Raw genomic sequence first — 21819 nt, forward strand, 5'->3', positions numbered from 1 at the left:
AAGATAATTAAAGACAATGAAATTGTTGCTTTGTATAGTCAACCTAACTTTATCCCAGAACAATTTAATCAAATACTGAGAAAAAGGTGCCTTGATCTTTGTCAAAACGCCAACATATATTGCATACTGCAGGTCTGTCTCCATTTTCTGACAGGGGGGTCCAAAGTGCTTTATGTGCCGTGAAATAAAGAGATTGGTGTAGAAAAGTCTTGCGTGTTCACATTCTTAGCAAGTAAGAACAGTGGTTTTCAAAGCAAGGCCCAGGGACTTCTGAAGTAGCCCCCATTGTTTCAGGGTATTTTTTTTTTTTTGCTATTCTGCCTCTCTACCTAGGCCAGGGATAGAGAAGAGAAAGTGTGTGTGTAGGGGGGGAGTCGCTTACTTGAAGGACAAGGCATTTCTCAATAGACCAGTGTCCCGCAAACTTTTCGACCAGAGGGCACACTAAACCCAGTGCCCCGGCCGAAAGGCACCTGGAAATGTGCGGACGTCGATGCAATGACGTCACTTGCATGTGTGATGTCATGTTGACATCTGCACATGCGCGGAGGTCCATCTGGCTGTGATCCTGAACCCGTCACTTTGTCAGGGGATCCTGGAGGAAGGGAGGTGCGGGAAGAGGAGGAGGAGACGCTGGTAAGGAAGAAAGGCGCCAGCGTGGGATGAATGCCTAAATGACGTGCCTCTTGCCACTAGAAGCACACCTTATAAGTAATCAGCCCACGCCTGCACCTCTCCTGCTTACCGGCGTCTCGTCGGGGCACACCTAGAATCTGCTGCAGCACACAGTTTGCAATACACAGACTGCAATAGACAAAAGAGAAAATGCTCACAACCTTGACAATTGTCTGATGGAATCTAACACTGATTTTGTGGGGGTGATCTTTGAGATCACCAACCCCACCTCCTCAATGCTTACTTATTCAAATTTATCTGAGGATCCTGCACCCATTCCTCCAAAATCAGAGTCCGCCATGTAAATAACGCTACACTACAACTCGCACTTGTAACTTTGCGCATGAAGTGTACTTTTTTGTGTGCAAATTTATGGAATTCTAGGGATGGGGGTAAATTGATATAGCAGTGTGTCTATATATATATATGTGCCCAGAGGGCATGTGATTGGTGCTCATTCTATACAGCATTTAGTGCAATACCAGTGTTTTTATTATTGTGTCTACTTCCAACCTTCCTTAGATAATGGTAGAAATAAACCTGGTTGGATATCCAAAGAGTAAATAATTCCTCTAAAATACCTCAGCCCCACCACTCCACCGCTATGTTTGCTTCAAAACAGCGGGAGATTTGCGTGGTAACTCATCATCGGTATTTTACCAAACTAAATGCTGTGACAGTTTTAGACAATTTTTATCTTTTTTTATCCTTTTGATATCTTTTTTTCATATATATCTATCTTTTTTATATAAAAAAAGTTATACCATAGTAATGGGTATACTTAGCTTTTAACCCACACAGCTGGACCTGGGAGCCAGACCCGACATGTTTCGTACAAACGTACTGTCTCAAGGGTCTCCCTAGTGTGCAAAGATAAAGAAAAAACGACTTAGGGAAATAGCAGAAAGATCTAATCCTACCTGCCACCTCCCATATGAACCTTTTCAAAAGTACTTAATCAAAGAGCGCTCACCGAGGCCGCCGTTGTCATCCGACTCACAATCACAACTCACAATCATAACTTCTGTGGAAAGATGGCGTCGGCGTTCTCAGGCTGTTTTTAAATCCACAGAAGTTATGATTGTGAGTCGGATGACAACGGCGGCCTCGGTGAGCGCTCTTTGATTAAGTACTTTTGAAAAGGTTCATATGGGAGGTGGCAGGTAGGATTAGATCTTTCTGCTATTTCCCTAAGTCGTTTTTTCTTTATCTTTGCACACTAGGGAGACCCTTGAGACAGTACGTTTGTACGAAACATGTCGGGTCTGGCTCCCAGGTCCAGCTGTGTGGGTTAAAAGCTAAGTATACCCATTACTATGGTATAACTTTTTTTATATAAAAAAGATAGATATATATGAAAAAAAGATATCAAAAGGATAAAAAAGATAAAAATTGTCTAAAACTGTCACAGCATTTAGTTTGGTAAAATACCGATGATGAGTTACCACGCAAATCTCCCGCTGTTTTGAAGCAAACATAGCGGTGGAGTGGTGGGGCTGAGGTATTTTAGAGGAATTATTTACTCTTTGGATATCCAACCAGGTTTATTTCTACCACATTCTATACAGCAGGCATGTCCAACTTCGAAAAGGTCATGATCTACTTTTTCCGGCCAAAAGTGCCGGTGATCTACCACCATGAAAATTAAGTTTCAAATTAAATTTTAACCCAATAAAGTTGGAGGTTTCTGCTCCCCCCCCCCATTTCTAATGAACCTTCTGTCATTTACTTGGATGTGATTAGCTGTTAAGCAAATTAAGCAAAAACAAAACAGACGAAGATCCAGTAAGAACTGCGAGGGGAAATGGAAAGTACATTTTTTTCTTAAAGTTTTAGTGAGTAATAACTTTAACTTTTATTGAGTAATTTGTGTTAAATTTAGGTCGAGTATTGATCTTGCACAATCTTTAAGATTTCGTTCTTGCTCATTAGTGAGATGTCTGAGCCTGCATTTCATCTACCAGATTTTTGAAGTTGGGTGAATATTGCGTGAGGGCCAGTCTCAGGGAATCCTGGAGATGTTCATCTGTCATGTTGGAACATTGTGTACTCTTTGTCATTTTCAGATGGGAAAATGCAGATTCACACAAATAAGTCAAACCGAAACAGGAGTGTACAGCTTCACTGCATCTTCTCAAGTTAGGAAATCTGTCTCTAGGCACCAGCTTCCAAAACGATTCTTGCTCAGCACGGGTCTTGAGAAAAATGTCATTTTTAAGGGTTAATATTTCAGTTTCAAGAGATGGCTTGTTCAATGAGTAATTTTTACTGATAGCAGCTGCAGTTTCTTCAATGTCCAGATCTATTTTGAATGGATAACAGGAAGCAGAGAGTGGGCATTAATGGGAAGTTCTCCGACTGGGAGATAGTGACTAGTGGTGTACCCCAGGGCTCAGTACTTGGACCGATCCTTTTTAATATTTATATCAATGACTTGGAAAACGGAACATCCAGTGAGATCATCAAGTTTGCAGATGACACAAAACTCTGCCGGGCAATCAGATCGCAGGAGGATAGTGAGGAACTCCAGAGCGATTTGTGTCGGTTAGAAAAATGGGCGGAGAAATGGCAGATGAAGTTCAACGTGGAGAAATGCAAGGTAATGCATTTAGGCAGTAAGAATAAGGAATATGAGTACAGAATGTCAGGTGCAAGTCTGGGAAAAAGTGTACAAGAAAGGGATCTGGGTGTACTGATAGATAGGACCCTGAAGCCGTCAGCACAATGCGCGGCAGCGGCAAAGAAGGCAAATAGAATGTTGGGCATGATAAAGAAAGGAATCTCGAGTAGATCGGAGAAAGTTATAATGCCGCTTTATAGGGCAATGGTCAGACCCCACTTGGAATACTGTGTCCAACATTGGTCTCCCTACCTAAAGAAGGATATAAAACTGCTGGAGAGGGTGCAGAGACGAGCAACCAAACTAGTGAAGGGTATGGAGAAACTGGTATATGAGGATCGACTTAAAACACTGGGATTGTTCTCCCTTGAGAAAAGGAGACTGCGTGGGGATATGATCGAGACCTTCAAAATACTGAAAGGAATCGACAAAATAGAGCAGAGAAGATTATTTACATTGTCCAATTTGACACGGACAAGAGGACATGAAATGAAGCTAAGGGGGGACAAGTTCAGGACTAATGTCAGAAAGTTCTGCTTCACACAGAGAGTGGTTGGCATCTGGAATACTCTCCCAGGGGAGATTATTGCAGAATCGACAGTCCTAGGCTTCAAAAGCAAACTAGATGCATATCTCCTTGAGAGAGGCATATAAAGTATGGTTGGCTATAAAATAAACCAGGTGTATACCTGGCAGGGCCTCCGCGTGTGCGGATCGCCGGACTTGATGGACCGAAGGTCTGATCCGGAGATGGCGCTTCTTATGTTCTTAGTACTCCACAACTGTTCCAATTTTTTTGGAAGTCACAGAATCTATTTTCGAATTCCTGGATAACAGAACGGATTTCTGTCACATACTTCTCGTTCTGAAAAACAAAATTTGGATATTGCCCCAGATGGTCCTGCATATTAGGAAAATGATTAAAAGTGTTGTGTGCAAGGTCAGTCATCATTAGCTCAAATTTGCTCTTGTAGGATGAAACTGTATTCATCATCTCGCCAATGCATTTGTTTTTGCCTTGTAGTTCAAGGTTCATATCACTTAGTTCACCTGTAAAGTCAGCGAGAAATGCCAGATCACATAACCACTCCTCATCTTCCAACTCTGCTTGGTCATCTCCCTTCTCCTTCAAAAAACTTCTTATTTCATTCAGCAAATCACGAAATCTTTGCAGAAATTTGTGCCTACTTAGCCACCTTACATCTGTGTGCAAAATGATTTCCGCTGCCCCTTCATCAAGAGTAAGATTGAAAAGCCGTCTTTGAAGTGATCTTCCACAAACTGAATTTACAATTTTGAAAGTGATGTCCATGACAGTCTTTGTATTGAGTCTCTTGCTTGCCAAAACTTGCTGGTGAATGATGCAATGGTAAGAAAGGAAATCTGGGAAGTCGTCATGCAGTCTACAGAGGGCTATGAAACCCTTAACCTTATCTGTCATTGCTCTTGCTCCATCAGTAGAGATGGAAACAAGTCTATGCAATGGAAGATTACACTTTGTCACCAAAGAATGGAAAGAACTGAATATTTCCTGACCGGTAGTTCTCCCTTTTAAAGAAATCATTCCAAGTAGCTCTTCTTTAACACTGAAGTCTTCAAAAACCATCCGGATAAAGATTAGTAAGTGGGCTATTTCTTTTATGTCTGTAGATTCATCCAGTTGGAGTGAGAAAGCAACACAATTTGAAACATCCTCCAACAATTGTTCAGTTGTGTCTCTACACATCTTTTCTATTTGACAATTGTACATCTTGAATAGCAGCTATGATCTCTTTCTTATTTTTAAATCCTTCAAAAAGATTGTCATCTGCTTTAAGAATACAATCTTTTACATATTCCCCTTCAGTGAAAGGTTTGCATTTCTTTGCGATCAGGTTGCTGACCTTGAAGGATGCTATGGTTGCATTGACCGAATGTGACCTTGGCTTCGCCATCGATTTAAGTTCTTTGAGCTTCAGTTTACGAATTTCACTTTTGGGTGGAAAATCAGCATCAAACTTATTGCTATGCAGAGCCATATAATGACATTCCAAATTACCCTTTTTGGGCAAGGATACTGGGGCATTACAAATTAGACAACAACACTTGTCTTTAACCATGATGAAGAAGTAGTCCATTTCCCATTCATCATGAAAGTGGTAGGTTTTGCTCTTCTTTGGAACACTCATCTAAGTTATACTAGGGTGGCTGGAAGTAAGAAAGCCATATCTGCTAAATTAGTATAAACACTGGCTGAATCTGGTCCCAAACTGTCACTGTCCCAAAGTATTAAAGATCAACAGGAACTGAAGACCTCTGGATGATGTGCAATACAGGGACTGGAGATGCCAAAACCACACATGCAGTTCTAAAAGTAAAAATAAGAATTCATCAGACTGGCACCAATAATCATCATAAAAACTCAAACACCTATCCAGCAAACCAAATAAAATACCGCCAAACAAGTTCAAATACCACCACACGCAATTTAATAAGTTCTCCACACAGTGTAGAATCAATGCAAAGGCTAGGCAAAATAAAACTGCAGAGGCATGCAAAAGTCACAGTGGTTTGAACCACTTCGAAGGCATAGGCAAGTTAGAACAAAATTGGAAAAGCCCGCCAAAATCACAAAATTCTTGATACTTTGTTGTGTTTGCCCGAAAACATTTAATGAAAGCAAACTATAAAGTGACCAACGACCAGCTTACGACACAACTAATTCGGTAAATGTATTCAGGTAAAGCCCGGGCGAATGGATATCACCCGGCATATGACGCACTTCTAAGGGGTGTTGTGGTGGGGGCAGAAGACAAGGTATGAGACCGGGCCTGTGGCGTCTCATTGCGGGGCACCCATAAACTATTGGCACGAAAACAACAAGCGCCCCCAATACAGCCGCAGGCAAGATTCCTGAGGGCAGGGGAAAAAAAGACAGGCAAAGGATCAGCAGCAAGCCCTCGGCAGATGACCTGCTGGCACGAGCTCTCTCCTAGCGACGGGGGTAAGCTGCTAGAGAGAAGGAGCCAAGTGGGGCTGGCGAACTACCTGTTGGACATGCCTAATCTATAACATCACCAGTAGGCCATGGTTCCCTCCCAAGGGAAAAGGGGATGGGCTTTTTCTGTGTGGTTGCAATCAAAGTGGGATCAGGCAGATACTTGGGGCAAAGAAGTGTCAAGTGACTTGCCCAGAGTTGCAAGGGATTGCAGTGGGAATCAAACTCACAACCTCAGGGTGCTGAGGCAGCTGTTTGAGCTACCAGGCCACTCGTCCCCTCACAGTGGCCCCTGCCTAAAAATTCATGAAGATCACCGATTTAAGAGTAAGGCTTGCCAACTGGATCTAAATTGTCAGGACAGGATGGATCCAGGCCAGGGTTTTTACCCCATTGCACGCAGGGACCGGTAGTTCTGATCACTGCATTTCCCCAAGTAGAGCAAGCTACTAATCCCAGCATGCCCTGGGGTTAACCCAGGACTGGGTCAACCCACGCACTGCGAATCCGGCCACTTTTTAAAAGAGCGCACGTGCGCTTGCCTTGAAATACTCTTGCTTTTTACCTTTGCTCGCGTAATAGGACGTAAGAGCGCGCGTGCCAGAGCACGGGGCTACGTGTGCGAGAGTAGAACGCCGCGCGCACCTGCACGAGTCGAGAAGACAGCTGGTCGGGGCCCAAGCGCGAGGCACTCTGCGCGGCACGCGACAGCTCTGTCTGTCTCTCTCTCTCCAACGACCTTCCGCCCCTCCTCCTCTGACGCCACTTCCATTCCGCGGCCCGCCCCCATCCCCGCCGGAAAGAGGAAGCGCGTCGGAAGAGGGGGCGGGAGAAAGTTAAGGGCCGGGGTCGCCCGCTCGCAAGCTGTGAGGATTACCGCCAGCTGCACCGGAGACGAGTTTTCAATGTAGGACCCGAGAGGGAGGGGACACCGGGGATTGCCTCCCTGAATGCCTTTGAAGGGTGGGGGGGGGGGTTGAGGTTATTATAAGCTGGGCCCCTCCCCCTCATTCTAGAATCTCGCGCACACATTTAGGTGACGAGGCCCGAATTCCACAGAAGGCGCTCTAAGTTGCGCGCGCAAATTGGTGCAGCTTCATGGCTTTTAACAAAGCTAATTGACGCTGGTGATTTGACAATTAACTCCTCATGGTTGACGCTAACGGCCACTAACTCCAAAGTTAAGTGCCCAACTGCAATTCCTTGCCAGAGAATGTGGTGGAAGCGGTTAGCTTAGCAGGGTTTAAAAAAGGTTTGGATCATTTCTTAAATCCATAAGCCATTATTAAGATGGTCTTAGGGACATCCACTGCTTATTCCTAAAATAAGCAGCATAAAATCTGTTTTACTCCTTGAGATCCTGCCGGGTACCTGTGACCTGAGTTTGGCCACTATTGGGAACAGGATACTGGATTTGATGGACCTTTGGTCTGTCCCAGTATGGCAACGCTTTTGTTCTTAGCCATTTTTGAATAGGAAAAATGGGGTTTCCTGTTCAAAAATATGTGAGTACATCCAAAATAAACAGTCATTTTACAAAATAAAATGTTCAAATTATGAATATCCCAAAAACCCCCACCAGGGCAAGGACATATGGCAGCATTTGTACGTGTAATTAAATTCTGATATTCGTTGCTGGAGAATATGGTAAAAGCAGTTAGCAGGGTTTAAAAAAAGGTTTGCATAACTTCCTAAGAGAGAAGTCCATAAGCCATTATTAAGATGAACTTGGGGAATCCACTGTTTATTCCTAGCATAAGCAGCATAAGATCTGTTTTACTGTTTTGGGATCTTGCCAAGTACTTTTGACCTGGATTGGATACTATTGGAAACATGATACTGGGTTTTGATGGACCTAGTGAATAACACAGGAACTCAATTTCCCTGTCCCGTCCCCAGGAGTTTTGTCGCTGTCCCTGTCCTATTCCTGTAAACCAGTGTCTCGCAAACTTTTCCGGCCGACGGCACACTAAAGCCAGTGCCCCGGCCAGCAGGCGTGACATCATCGCGTCAATATCCGCGCATTCATGGAGGCCCATTTGGCCACGACTCCACCGTTACAGGGATTCGGGAGGTGCAGGAAGAAGAGGAGAGACGCCGGCCAGGAGGTGAGTCAGCTGACGTGGATGACTCTCCTCCTTGCCAGTGTGTCGTGGCACACTTGAAATCTCAGGAGGCATATTGATGTGCCATGGCACAGTTTGCGATACACTGCTGTAAACTCTGCCTTAACTGCACAAGCTTCGAACACTTATGATTTTAAAGTGTTTGAGGCATTGTGCAGATGAGTACAGAGCTTGCAAGAATGGGGCAGGGACAGAAAAATGAGTTCCTGTGGGGAGGGGGAAAAATTTGTTCCATAGACCTTTAGTCTGTCCCAGTATGGCAGCTCTTAGATTCTTAACTTTGATGGCACATTCTATAAAATTGTGCATGGATCTTAGAAAGGGTGTGGACAGGGGAAGAGACTGGGTGTTCCTGTTAGATGCAATGTTATAGAATACGCCCGATCCATGCACAACTTAGGGCCAAATATTTAGTCCTTGGCAACACATGCACCTAAATGTTATACCGCCTACAGCTACTAAGCGCAATTCTCTGTAAAGTGGGAGCCTTTTATAGAATCACGTGGAGCGCTATTGTAATCAGCGCTGATTTTTTAGGCGCCTTATGTTCAATTTAGAGGTAAGGGTGCAAATCTGCATGAACAGATTTTAGAATAATAGTTATTAGGCACTAGCAATAATTGAAGTTGATTGCCACTAGTTCACAGTTGCGTGTGTAATTGCCCTTACTTGTAATTCAGAATATTGTCAGTTATGCACAGGCATTTATGCCAATCTTTGATGTGCTGTAAGTGCTTTTGTTTGTTTGTTTATTCAATTTTTTCTGTACCGTTCTCCCAAGGGAGCTCAGAACAGTTTACCTGAATTTATTCAGGTACTCTATTTGTCCTGGTTAGCTCACAATCTATCTAATGTATCTGGGGCAATGCGGGGATTAAGTGACTTGCCCAGGGTCACAAGGAGCAGCGTGGGTTTGAACCCACAACCCCAGGGTGCTGAGGCTGTAAAGATAAGTGCTAAAATGTGAACTTATGTGTATAATCGCCATATAGAATTCATACGTAGGCCCATATTCTATAAATGGTGCCAGTAGACAGCCTACCAGCGTATAACTTGTGGAAAACGCCATATAAAAAGATTTTAAAGCGGTTTTAAAATAAAATAAGAATCCGGCTCCTGTATCACAGCTACAGAGCCGCTTTATGACGCCTAATGCCACTGTAGGGCAATTCACATGAAGGGTAGGCACTGGAAATGTAAGCCTTGAAAACCCTGGCTTACATTTCCGCGCACAGAATTGTTGGATGTCTGCGAGTAATAATTTTTTAAATAAAATAAATACTTTAAACAGTGATTGACACATGATTAGCGGCCATTTATAGAATCCGGACCTTAGTACTTAGCATTTTAATACCCCAAGGAAAGGGGTTGGGACTTGATATACTGCCTCTCTGTGGTTAGAATCAAAGCTGTTTATCTAATATAATAAAACGGTAAGCCGCGCATGCGCATTTCCTATGCGTGCGTCCGTTTTCCGTGAGCTGTCGCACACATAGGAAGTGCGCATGCGCGGCTTACGGTCTGGCCTCACGCGAGGCAAGACAAGTGGCATGCGCGCCCTTCCCTGCTCTCCACCGCTGCCGGCCGCTAGCACCCCCTGCCCTCTCCGTCACCTCCCGGTTCCAGCGGCGTAGGCAGCACTATAAACATGCTGCTTCGCGCCCTTCTCTGCCTATTTCCTCTGCTGCGTCTCTGATGACATCATCGGAGACAGACGCGGCAGAGGAAATCGCCAGTAGAAGGCTGCGAAGCAGCGTGTTTAAAGTGCTGCCTACGCGGCTGGAGTCCCGAGGTTTGTTGGCGGTGGGAGGGCCATGGAGAGACATTTGGGGGGGAGGTGGGTGCTGGGGGCAGACAGCTTTGCTCGAGGGGGGGAGGGAGGGGGAGACAGAAGGATACAGACAGTGGCCAAGGAGAGAGAGATAAAGAAACACAGACAGACAGACACATCTATTCTAGCACCCGTTAATGTAACTGGCTTAAAGACTAGTATATTATATTCAGGTACTGTACTTAGTTTTGTACCTGGGGAAATGAAAGGTTAAGTGACTTACACAGAGTCACAAGTAGCTGCAGTGGGACTCAAACCCAGTTCCCCAAGTTCTCAGACTACTGCATTAACCACAACCCGGTCCTCAGGGTGCAGCCATCCAGTTGGGTTTTTAGGATATTTACAATGAATAGGCATGAGAAAGAATTGCATGCACCTCTTCTGTAGTGGTATGCAAATTAATTTCATGCATATTTATTGTGGACATCCTGAGCTGGCTGGCTGTCATCTAACTAAGTCTGATATCAAAGGTTTGTGTGCCGGTGTAGTTAACAAATTGTATGAGAATAGACCTGTGCAGAACTTGTGCGCTGACCTGTGCAAGCACAGCTCTGTGCTAACAGCAGCTGGAGCTTGCAGACAGATCTGAGCACAAATGGTTAGAGCTGCGAACTGAGAACTAGGGGAGCCTGGTTCAAATTCCACTGTGGCTCTTTGTGATCTTGGGCGAGTCAGTTTACCTTCCATTATCTCGGATATAAACTTGGATTGTGAGCTCACTAGGGACAGGAAAAATGCCTGAATGTAACTCACCTTGGAAAAAAAAGATGTTAGCTAAATATATAGAAATTCTACATCTGCGTTGGAATGCTATCTGTGCGTAAAATTTTTGCAATACAGAATAGCATTCCAGCTCATTTATAAATTTATGTGCAAATCTGAGTGTCAATACAGTTCTGCTCAGACCTGTTGCAGCTCAGTGTTCAGTTAAAACTGAATTGTGACAGCTGAAGAAGGAGTACACCTCTCTTGTGAACACCCCTTTGCATTTACATACTAAGCAAGTTGTGTTTGTCGTTTATAGAGTAACGCTGAATGCTCACATAAGCATTGCCATACTGGGACAGAATGAAGGCCCATCTGCCCTGTTTCCTAAAATTGTAAAAACAGATTTTATGCTGCTTAACCTAGGAATAAGCAGTGGATTTTTCCAAGTCCATTTTAATAATGGTTTATGGACTTTTCTTTTTGGAACGTAGTCAAACTTTTTTTTAAACCCTGATAAACTAATTGCTTTTACCACATTCTATAGCAACGAATTCCAGAGTTTATGCTTTGAGTGAAGAAACAGTTTCTCTGATTTGTTTTGAATTTACTATTTGGTAGCTTCATCGCATGCCCCCTAGTTCTTGTATTTTTGGAAAGAGTAAATAAACAATTCATGTATATCCACCACTCCACTCAGTATTTTATAGTTCTCTAACATATCTCCCCTCAGCTGTCTCCTCTTCATACTGAAGAGCTCTATTTATCTTGCATAAGTGATAATATTCTATAAATCTAAGTACCAGGTTATAGAATGAGGGAGTACGGTATATGTGTTGCTACTATGTGTAGCTCTGCCCCAGAAAACCCTAAAATATGCCAATTGTATGTTCTTATTATGTATTATCTTTGTGATGCTTTGAGAAAAGGCCTGCACCCCTGTGATGGAGGAACGGATGGAGCAGAGCAAATTCCAAAGCTGGGAGGACCTCTGCGTCTTCCTGGATGTCTGGTGTGAGGAGAAGAAGATGAAGTTCAACATCCTTCAGTCTGAGGCCTTGACAGAAGAGGATATCCAGAAATACCCAGGAGGCACTGAACGAGCATGGGCCTTGAAGTACAGCAGCTTGCATCTGGGTTGCAGCAGCTGCACCAGGTACACCTACCAGTTCCAGTTTCACGAGTAGAAAAGTACCTTGAAACTCTCATGTTTGCAGGGCAAGAGACCAGGATGCTTTTAGAAAACACAAATGTTGTCTCTACCTGCGATCATAAATTATCCAAGACTCATCTGCCCATCTTTCTCTGCCTTTGATAGAAGTAGAAAATAGGCAGTGAAGGTTAAGCTTCAGAGCTGTAGATTACCCTTCTCCATCAGGGTTCATTCCCATGGAGTGAAGATCTTCACAATGCTTGGAGCCCTTGCACCTTTAAGACCAGGAGCACAATCTTTTCATTTCTGTAAAAACTGGTAATATGCTAGGTCCTAGAATTTATTGTACTAACAGCAAAATCCAAGAGCATCAGTGACCCCCCCATGGTCAAGAAAGCAGTATGTGTTTCTTTCAGAGGCATTTCCAGTTCAGTCACTCACCAGTAAAGGTTGATGTATGAACAATCGTTGAGTTACCTCCTCACAAAGAAGTTTTGGAAATCTGATGTGAGGTATCATCCATGATAATAGATTGAACCTGATGGTGGTGATGATTCTGATGTAGAGGTTGAGGCTGTGATGATGATGAGTGTGGTGGAGGTTGATGTTCGGGCAGTTGTGGTGTGAGTGGTCCGATGTCAAGACTGAGGCAGTGGCAGATAAATAAGAGAACTAACAAATCATGTGCTTAAGGACATAGTCCAGCTGTCACCCATGGAGCATAACAGTTTGTGAGAGAAGAGCTACAATTTCCTAAAGACTGGCCAGGTTGTGTTGACAGTTGCTTTTGTGGGAAGAGAAGGGTGCAAGGTGTGAATGTAACTCATTTATCCAAGATAGTGGGGATACAGAAGAGGAAGAATCTTAAGGTGATATGAAAGTGTCTTTGATTTCTGCCTTAATCTGGTGGTGGTATTAATATTGAGGTGATTGGAAGGTCATTGGTGATCATACTTGTGGTGGTCTGAAATGGCTAATTTGGGTGGTGATGACAAAGTAATTTCTGATTTCCTTAGTGTCCTCACCAGCCCAGTCCAAAACTGTGATTTGTGCCTGTCAACCAACTGGTCAATAGGCATAAACCTACAAGGTCTGGACTGGTCAGGTGAGACTAAAGGAAAGAAATTAGCAGGTTAGACCAAATTTCTCCTTCTGATTGTTGTCTTGAGAGGAAATGGGCCAAGGTGTTTAAAACAAGGCAGATGGTAGTGATGCATTTATTACATGAGTCCTAAAGACAGAGAGAAGGGTAACCCATATGGAGTCATAGGTATTTCCCTTTTTGGGCAGACTAGGTGGGCATGATGGTCTTTATCTATGTTATGATGCATTTGATGATGACAGAAAAGGAACATTTAATATAATTAACATATTTATTCTCTATTACTGTCCAGCAAGAGCTGCCCAGCTTCCATCCAGCTGAAACTGTGTCCTGATGAAGATAGGCTCATTATCGCCAGTGCCAACCTCCTTCACAACCACAACTTGCCAGATACAGATGTCCCACTTCAGGTTAAGAGAAGCAGAGTGACTTACCCAGCACGACTCCCAGCACAAATGGCAAATGACATCTCCTGGAAGTTTCTAGAGTCATGTGACTTGAAAAAACTCCTAGGGCTACGCTGTGCAGTGTTTGAGGAGCGAACCCATGTCCTAAAGGAACTAGAGTCTCTGTTTCGTTCTGATCCTGACATCAAAGCAAAATTAGTGTTTTTGGAAGGCAAACTTCTCATCAAGAGCCTCTTTCTTATGACCTCTCAAATGCAGCATATTGCCCAGAAATTTCCTGGCTACCTCTTTGTGGACTGCATCTCCTCTTTCAGCCCTGGATTTGATTTCTACACTGTTTTCTGCGAAACAGAGGGCCTGGCGTGGAAGGTGTGTGCCAACTGCTTTGTGAAGAAAGGTTCGGCGGATACTTTAAGGTTCATCGTGGTCTCTATTTTGCAAAGTAGTCCTACCATGAAAAGTCAAGTCAAACAAATAATGGTGAATCCTGAGATCTCAGATATCCTTGACTTACAGATCCTCATACCTCACGCCACGGTGAGGTACTGTAGGCCGTTGATTTTGGAGATTTTGTACCGTAAAGTGTCTCACCTGGACACCACCGCAAAGGCCCACGTGAAGAACATTTTGCATATCTTGGTTCACACCCTGTCGCCCAAGGACTATGATCGGTATCTAACTGAGCTGAAAACCGTCTCTCCAGCTGAGGTCTTCCAGTACTACCAGGAGGTGTGGCACCCGCGCAGGAAACTGTGGATGGAAAAAGATGTCAGGACTGAAGTTGCAGAGCATTCCATACAGTCCTCTGTGAATGCCACTCATCGGGCCCTCTTGGACCAGCTGGGCAGTACACCCACCTTACACCACTGCCTTCAGGTTGTTCTCAGTGACAACAGAGCAGTGTTGTCTACTACTGAATCATCTCAGGAACTTAGCTCCAGAACATACATGACTCCATTAGTCATGATCAAGGTAAAATCATCTTTCCTTATTGTCCACACCAGTCCAGCAAAGTAGGTTATGTTCCCTGCCAGCAGATGGAGCGAGAGAAAAACAGCTCAGAGCTGACTTCGTTCCCTTTATAGGGGGCTGACGCTGCCTTCAGCTACTGAGTATTTCTCTGGCTCCAGCAAATGGCACAGACTTGTGGTATGGTGCAGTAAGATCCAGACCAGGTCCACTAATAGGAGATTTTGTATTAAAAGTTTTATGCTGGGCAAATTTCTAGGTTTTGGTAATGACTGGCTATTCATAATGATTGAGCATCTAATAGGTAACAATGCATGGATTTGCACTAAGACTGTGCTGGACAATTCCAGCCATTGCAAGGAAAACCGGCACAATTTTCAGCATATCCACAATGAATTGCACATGGGAGATGTTTGTAGGTACGGCTGTACTTAATGCACATTTACTGCAGCTATCCTGAAAAGCAGGCTGTGTTTTGGCTGTTGGGGATTAGACTTGCCCAGCACTGTTCTAAGGAGTTGAGGAGGAGCTTGGCTTTTTGCACAATCAGTTGTTCACATTCATCCCAATTCAGGCTGCTCATGCTTTACAGAGGGGGTAGTTCCATATAGATCACCTTAAACTAGGCACCAGGATGATACAAACTAAATCGTATAATAGCATTTGTGCATGCAACTGTGTTATAGAATACAGGTCTCCTTCCATATTTGTGGGTTCGGCACTCACCACTTCAATTATTCACGGTTTCATCTCGCTGACTCTCTAAAGTTAAAAGGGGATCGATTCCGTACAAACGTAAGGAAGTTCTTCACCCAGAGAGTGGTAGAAAACTGGAACGCTCTTCCAGAGGCTGTTATAGGGGAAAACACCCTCCATGGATTCAAGACAAAGTTAGACAAGTTCCTGCTGAACCAGAACTTACACAAGTAAGACTAGTCTCAGGGCACTGGTTTTTGACCTAAGGGCCACCGCGGGAGCGGACTGCTGGGCACGATGGACCACTGGTCTGACCCAGCAGTGGCAATTCTTATGTTCTTATGACTCTGCCCCCGAGTGACATCATCCTGGGGTGCCATGAGAAAAGTTCAGCACTTCAGCGGGCAAACAGGTCGGGCAAACAGCAGCGTTGGAGAAGTTTGCTACTGTGAGTTTTGCTGCAGCTGCACCAGAGATACCGATTGAAGTGTATGACATCATCCAATCTATGCGTGCAAATATGAAGGGAAGGTTTATTATTCGCAAATTCACAGTATTCGCACAGACTATACCTCCAAACCTCATGAATATGAAAGCAAAATGTTATTCACAATTTTTTTGTATTCGCGGGTGGGCTTTGCTCCTGACCCCCTATTTATGAAACTGCGATTCACTAGCATGGGGAGCGCGCTGCTCCCGATGTTCATAGAAACTCAATGTGCGTTGGGAGCAGCACAGGCCATTTAGCGCGGCTCCCCGCACTAGAAACCGCTATCGCAGTTTCGTAAAAGGAGGCCTAAGTCCTGCAAATAAGGAGGGAGATGTATATTAGTTTAAGTTTGCATGGACCTATGTAACCATTTATGCTAGCTCAGTGGCTGGGGAAGATGCTCGTGCCTAATTGTAGGCCGTTAGACACACAACTGCTAGTGTTTCGCTAACATTTTTTTAGCTATGGCACACTAAACGGAGTAACTGTGTCTCATGGCACATTATAATTGAAATTATAAAATTGCAAAACCAACAAAAAATTAAATTTGAGAGTTATTTATTTAAAGTTCTTTAAGCTATGTATGAGTAATTGTAACAACGGTGAAACTAAAGTAGAATAGAATTGCTAATCAATGTGATGGATATGCTTGTTTTTGAGTGCAAATTAACTCAAAACGCAGCTTGATAGTTGACAAGCAAACACTCATTTCATTCACCATCTGTCATTGTTCTCTCTCTTTTTTTTTTTTTTTTAAATTTCTATCAGAGCTGAAAATCCAAGTTCGCAAAGATAAGATCCAAACAGTAACAAAGCCTTGATTGCTTTGTTGCTCAAGTCGGGATAACTACTGCATAAAAAATAAAACTAAAATTACTTGCCGTTAGTTTTCAAGGACCAATCACGTCCAAGAATGATGCTTGTCTGGGCGGTTGTATCCTTACGCAACGCAGACCCTCATAATATTGACAGACTCTTGCATACGCAACATACATGTCATCTATTCTAATGTAATAATTATGAAGGGACTTTTTAAAAAATAAAGTAAAATTCTGGAATCTCTCGTGGCACACCCAGAATCTCTCAGGGCACACAGTTTGAGAGACACTGCTTTAACCCATGCACATAACTACCTGACAAACTCCCGACCCACCCATTCGCCTCCCAGGTCCTCGCCTTCCTTGGAATTGTGCACTCTGGAATTCAAGTGCACAACTTACAGTATACCCACTAATTGGGGAATTCTATAAAGGGTGTCCAAAGTTAGGCACCTAATTTACAACCCCCCCCCCCCCCCTTTTACTAAACTGTATTAGAGGTTTCTTCCATGGCCTGGAGCGCTAAATGCTCCGATGCTCATAAAATTCCTATGAGTGTTGGAGCAGCGTCAGAGCATTTAGCGCTCTGAGCCACAGTAGAAACTTGTACTGCAGCTTAGTAAAGGGGGGGATTAATTAGTAAATTGTATTCACTAATGAGCTTTAACAAGCTCATAATTTAAAAAAAAGAGATAGTCGCCTGTCTTTTTTTTAACTTTTTCTTTATTGATTATTCATTACAATATATTAATAACAAATATTCATGAATGACCACAAAAAACTCCATATAGAATACATTAAAACATATATAAGGCAATTAATCAACCGTGTCCTAGTCCACATTATCGTGGTCACCAGTATTTTAAACAAGAAAAAGCAAATCTATCTAGCATCAAAGGACAGGCAAATGGCATTTATATATTTATACATCATCCTCCAAAAATGAAAATCAATACTAGAAATTAAACTTTCAGCAAAGGTTTCTCTTTAATGAAGTCGTCTAACTGGACTGGATCATAAAACACATATTTATCACTTCCATTCGATATAAGGCATTTACATGAAAATTTCAAAAAGAAAGTAGCTCCAACTGCCAAAACCTTAGAGGGGCATAATCAAAAAAAGCGTCTAAGTCCCCTTTTGGCCTAAGTCCCTAAACGTTCAACCCAGAAGCAGGGAAAGTGTCCATAACCAAAACAAACGTCCATATTTTGATTATGGCCTTCCTCTGCCTAAACGCCCAATCTCCACTACCTCTACAAGTACCCCCACAGCACATCTACACTTTTTAGCCATAATGAAACAAAAACACGCCTAGGCCACAAACGTCCAACAGAAGGGCTTTTAGGCGAAGGAGGAGCCAGTCCTTCGCCTAAAAGCTGGATTCTGTAACCGGTGTCTGTCAAAAACAACACCGGTTACAGAATCTTCCCCCCTCCACAACGATCCAGGCAGGAGGGTGCCCAAGCCCTCCTGCCATGTCAAACCACGACCCCCCCTTCCCGACAACATCGGGGCAAGAGGGAGCCCAAGCCCTCTTGCCCCGCCAACTCCCCGACATGATCGGGGCAAGAGGGAGCTCAAGCCCTCTTGCCCCCCCGACTCCCCGACAATATCGGGCCAGGAGGGAGTCCAAGCCCTCCTGGCCCTGGCGACCCCCCCCCCCCCCCCGCTAGTTGTTCGGGCCAGGAGGGAGCCCAAGTCTTCCTGGCCCTGGCGACCCCCCCCCCCCCGCTAGTTGTTCAGGCCAGGAGGGAGCCCAAACCCTCCTGGCCACAGCGACCCCCTACCCCCACCCCGCACTACATTACGGGCAGGAGGGATCCCAGGCCCTCCTGCCCTCGATGCAAACCCCCCTCTCCCCAACGACCGCCCCCCCCAAGAACCTCCGACCGCCCCCCCAGCCGACCCGCGACTCCCCTGACCGACCCCCACGACACCCCAACCCCCCTTCCCCCTACCTTTGTTTAGTTGGCCGGACAGACGGGAGCCAAACCCACCTGTCCGGCAGGCAGCCAATGACGGAATGAGGCCGGATTGGCCCATCCGTCCCAAAGCCCCGCCTACTGGTGGGGTCTAAGGCGCCTGGGCCAATCAGAATAGGCCCGAGAGCCTTAGGCCCCTCCTGGGGGCGGGGCCTGAGGCACATGGGCCCAACCCGACCATGTGCCCAAGGCCCCGCCCTCAGGAGGGGCCTAAGGCTCCTGGGCCTATTCTGATTGGCCCAGGCGCCTTAGGCCCCACCAGTAGGCGGGGCTTTGGTACCGCTGGGCCAATCCGGCCCCATTCTTCGGTGGCCTGCATGCCGGACGGACGGGTTTGGCACCCGTCTGTCCGGCCAATGACGAAAAGGTACGGGGAAGGGGGGGTGGGGGTTGGGGGGTCGTGAGGTCGTCCGGGGGGCACGATCGGGGGTTCTGGGGGGGCGGACGTTGGGGGGGGAGAGGGTTCGTCGAGGGCAGGAGGGCCTGGGATCCCTCCTGCCCGTAATGTAGTGGGGGGTGGGGGTAGGGGGGTCGCCTGGGCCAGGAGGGCTTGGGCTCCCTCCTGGCCCGAACGTGTCGGGGTGTAGGGGGGTCGCCTGGGCCAGGAGGGGTTGGGCTCCCTCTTGCCCTGATCGAGTTGGGGGGTTCGCGGCTTCAACGGGGCAAGAGGGCTTGGCCTCCCTCTTGTCCCGATGTTGTTTGGGGGGGGGGGGGAGTGATCCATCGTGGCAGGAGAGATGCCTTATCTCCCCTACCGCGATGCCATCACTCCTCTACCGGAACTGGCCTTTAGGGCAGATATGCATTAATTAGCACCACTTATAGCCAATAAAACTGGAAGTTAAGGCCAGTTAGCCTTACATACACAACTGACCTTCTGTAATTTGTGCGCTCAACTTTCTAGAATTAGGGGGGGGGAAATGTTTATGATCGCCCAGCGATTAGGTGGATTTTGGGCAAATTCTACAGATGAAAAATAGTACCGACTTGATCCCAGAACTACGATTACACCCAATCTGTGAGCTCCTTGGTTAAATCTCGGCTTCCTTTTCTTTTTAAAGTTAGAATCATACTTGTAATTTACCTGAAAAGGTAGAAAGAGATATTTTTTTTATTTTTATTAATTCTTTATTCGTTTTCAAATTAAACAATAAGTGCACAAAAAAATATATTACAACAAATTATTCCAGAATAGCACTTTGATATCTACCATATAAACATCTAGTAAAATCAATAACCCCCCCACCACCCACCCTTCATCATATTTTCAATAAAATAAAAAAATATACACATATATCATAGTATAACATAATATGTAACATTATTTCCAACTCCCTCCCCCCTTTAGTGTGCTAAAACAAAGAAAACGAAAAGAAGAGAAGTGCTGACTATTCACTACAATATTTTACCAATGGCCCCCATGTTTTTATAAATTTAGTATATGTCCCTCTTTGTACTGCTATTGCTCGTTCCATTTTAAATATATGGCATAATGTATTCCACCAAAATGTATAACTAAGGTTTCTGTAATTTTTCCAATTATTGGTTATGTGTTGGATGGCAACCCCTGTCATAACTAATAAAAGCTTGTTGTTCTCTGATGATATTTATCCAAAAATAAAGATGGCAATGAGACTTGAAGGAGGGATCTATGTAAACTTGTAAAATTCAAGTTACAGGGTCAGCTGTGGGCAGTTTTTACATTAGTTTCGTAACCTACAAAGAATACAATTTTCTCGTGGCCCTGCATGAGCCATTAATGATGGGGAGTCTTGATGATATCTGGCATGAACCACTGTTGTAAGGCTCAATAATGGGAGCAAAACACATGAAATATTACAACCTTTATACCCCGACTACATCTAAACTACATGTATGCTGTTTTCAGTAAATGTATGGGAAGAACTTCTTAGGAAATCCATTTTTTTTTCTCTCCTCCCTCCCTCCCCCCCCCAATTCAGACAGATGAAGCAGCAGCTTCTCCAGAGGACGATGAGAAAATAAAGAACTTGTTTCAGTTTCCTGGAGAGTGTAACTCTAATGAAAATCAGGTAAACAGAGACCTCTAGGACAAAATACTTGAAAAATCCATGGCTAGACTTCAGCTGCAAGGGTCTATTTTTGTTGAAGAGCTTCTTTGGAGCTGTGTACCCCTAAGCACTTCAGTTTATCTACCGTATTTTCACGCATATAACGCGTGCGTTATACATGATTTTACAAACCGTGCATAACCATGCGCGTTATAGGCGTGAGCGCGTTTTACAACTTTTTTTTACATAGTTCCCCCCCACCCCCCCCCGACGTCCGATTCACCCCGCAGGACAGCTCACCCCCCCACCCCGCAGGACAGCTCACACCCCCACCCCGAAGGACCGTTCGCACCCCCACAGCCTCCCCCCCCCCATCATGGAGAAGCTCCTACCATTGTCCTGCTGCTTCCTCTTCCGGCGGTCCCGGCCCTTCTGTGAGCCCTGCGTCTGCTGCTTCCTCTTCCGGCGGTCCCGCCCTTTCTCTGACGTCAGAGAAAGGGCGGGACCGCCGGAAGAGGAAACAGCGCAGGCGCAGGGCTCACAGAAGGGCCGGGACCCCTGGAAGAGGAAGCAGCAGACGCAGGGCTCACAGAAGGGCCGGGACCGCCGGCAGAGGAAGCAGCAGGACAACGGTAGGAGCTTCTCCATGATGGGGAGGGGGTGAGGAGGCTGTGGGGGTGCGAGTGCAAGTGGTCCTTCGGGGTGGGGGTGCGAGCAGTCCTGCGGGGAGGGTGAATCGGACGTCGGGGGGGGCATCAGGCTTTCAGGGTGGGGACAGGACTTCAAGGGCGAAAGGAGAGTCGGGGTGGCCAGAGGAGAGTCGGGGCGGGTGAAAGGAGAGTCGGGCGGCGACGGGAGAGTCAGGGCGGCATGCACGGTATACGGGTGTGCGCGGTATATAAAAATTTCTTTACATAAATTTGTGTTCCCCGCGCGCTATACCCGTGTGCGCGTTTTACACGGGTGCGCGGTATATGAGTGAAAATACGGTACAATACCCTGCAAAAAGATTAGGCTTGCTTTTCTGAAGTAGGCTGTGAAAACTGTAAAGCTGTTTATACCGCATTCAGTGGTAGATTCTTCCATTTTATATCTAGTTTAAACAACTCATTTTCAACTTACAGCCTAAGGGGCCAGAACAACAGTTTATCACCAGCAGTTAATCATCAATTTAGTTTGTAACAGTTTCAATGTAATAAACTTGACTTATCATGATACCATGTCACTCTCCAGCT

The 21819-nt window shown here is 45.1% G+C and overlaps 1 protein-coding gene across 3 annotated transcripts in view; it reads left to right on the forward strand.

The window, feature by feature from the left end:
* The first annotated feature begins 7117 nt into the window (after positions 1-7117).
* LOC117367517 overlaps positions 7118-21819 on the forward strand; it is a 95995-nt gene continuing 81293 nt past the window's right edge. For 2 of the 3 annotated variants that reach the window (XM_033960113.1, XM_033960114.1), the window contains exons 1-4: positions 8049-8380; positions 11864-12090; positions 13482-14568; positions 20516-20605. In XM_033960113.1, the coding sequence (XP_033816004.1) occupies positions 8300-8380; positions 11864-12090; positions 13482-14568; positions 20516-20605 (1485 nt within the window). In that variant the 5' untranslated portion in view covers positions 8049-8299. Of the gene's footprint in view, positions 7180-8048; positions 8381-11858; positions 12091-13481; positions 14569-20515; positions 20606-21819 lie in introns of those variants that run through there. The other variant, XM_033960115.1, reaches the window with a different exon arrangement.

This window comes from Geotrypetes seraphini, chromosome 10, assembly GCF_902459505.1.
Source record: "Geotrypetes seraphini chromosome 10, aGeoSer1.1, whole genome shotgun sequence".
Lineage (NCBI taxonomy): Eukaryota > Metazoa > Chordata > Amphibia > Gymnophiona > Dermophiidae > Geotrypetes > Geotrypetes seraphini.